Below are 1,342 nucleotides of genomic sequence, written 5' to 3' on the forward strand. Positions count from 1 at the left end.
CTGTGAGCTGTAATGCCACGGCACTCTACCCAGGGGGACAGCTTGAGGCTCTGTCTCAAAAAAAAAAAACAAAAACAAAAACAAAACAAAACATTTAAATAGGTGTAACAATAATACTAACAACAACAATAGTAATAAAATAATCGTACAATTCCTGCCTATCCTACAAACAAATAAGCTATGAGATATGAAAAATTCAAAGCAGTATAAAGCATAATGTGTTTAATTCTTTTAGCACTGGGCTACAGAGAACCACTAGGACACATAGATTTCTACCCAAATGGAGGATTGGATCAACCTGGTTGTCCCAAAACAATATTTGGAGGTAAGTGCAGATCCTTTGTACTTTGTAAAATAGTGGTTTGAAAAGGTATATTTTACAAATATGATATTATTCTACATGGTATACTTTTTAATAGAAAATTAATGTCCTGGCTCCGCACCTATAGCTCAAGAGGCTAAGGCACCAGCCACATACACCAAAGCTGGTGGGTTTGAATTCAGCCCCGGCCTGCCAAACAACAGTGACAGCAACAACCAAAAAATGGCCAGGTGTTGTGGTGGGTGCCTATAATCCCAGCTACTTGGGAGGCTGAGGCAAAAGAATTGCTTAAGCCCAGAAGTTGGAGGTTGCTGTGAGCTGTGATGCTATAGCACTCTACCCAGGGCAACAGCTTGAGGCTCTATCTCAAAAAAAAAAAAAAAAAGAAAGAAAGAAAGAAAGAAAGAAAATTAATGTCTGGGTGGCGCCTGTGGCTCAAAGGAATAGGACGCTGGCCCCATACACTGGAAGTGGCGGGTTCAAATTTGGCCCCAGCCAAAAAAAGAGAAAGAAAATTAATGTCCTAAGAAGAATATAGGTTATAATTGGCTCAAAGGAGTAGAGCACCAGCCCCATATGCTGGAGGTGGTGGGTTCAAACCCATCCCTGGCCAAATATTGCAAAAAAAAAAAAAAAAATTGAAACTTAATTATATATTTCTTTTAGAAACTGTAGTCATAGGCCAGGTGTCGTGGGTACTCCTGTAATCCTAGCACTGGCCAAGGTAGATGGATTGCTTGAGCTCAGGAGTTTGAAACCAGCCTGAGCAAGAGTGACATCCCATCTCTACTAAAAATAGAAAAACTGGCCAGGCATTGTGGTGGGCACCTGTGGTCCCAGCTACTTTGGAGGCTGAGGCAAAAGGATTGCTTGAGCCCAGGAGTTTGAGGTTGCTGTGAGCTATGATACCATGGCACTCTAACCTGGGGCAACAGAGTGAAACTTTGTCTCAAAAACAAACAAACAGGCTCGGCGCCTATAGCTCAACCGGCTAAGGCGCCAGCCACGTACACCTAAGGT

The 1,342-nt window shown here is 42.3% G+C and overlaps 1 protein-coding gene across 1 annotated transcript in view; it reads left to right on the forward strand.

The window, feature by feature from the left end:
* The window catches only part of LIPH (lipase H), a 78,035-nt gene that overhangs the window by 48,677 nt on the left and 28,016 nt on the right, over positions 1–1,342 (forward strand). The window contains exon 4 of the mRNA XM_012806901.1: positions 236–325. Coding sequence (XP_012662355.1) covers positions 236–325 — 90 coding nt within the window. The remainder of the gene's footprint in view (positions 1–235; positions 326–1,342) is intronic.

Source organism: Otolemur garnettii, unplaced genomic scaffold, assembly GCF_000181295.1.
Source record: "Otolemur garnettii isolate 467f Iridium unplaced genomic scaffold, OtoGar3 scaffold00060, whole genome shotgun sequence".
Taxonomy (NCBI): domain Eukaryota; kingdom Metazoa; phylum Chordata; class Mammalia; order Primates; family Galagidae; genus Otolemur; species Otolemur garnettii.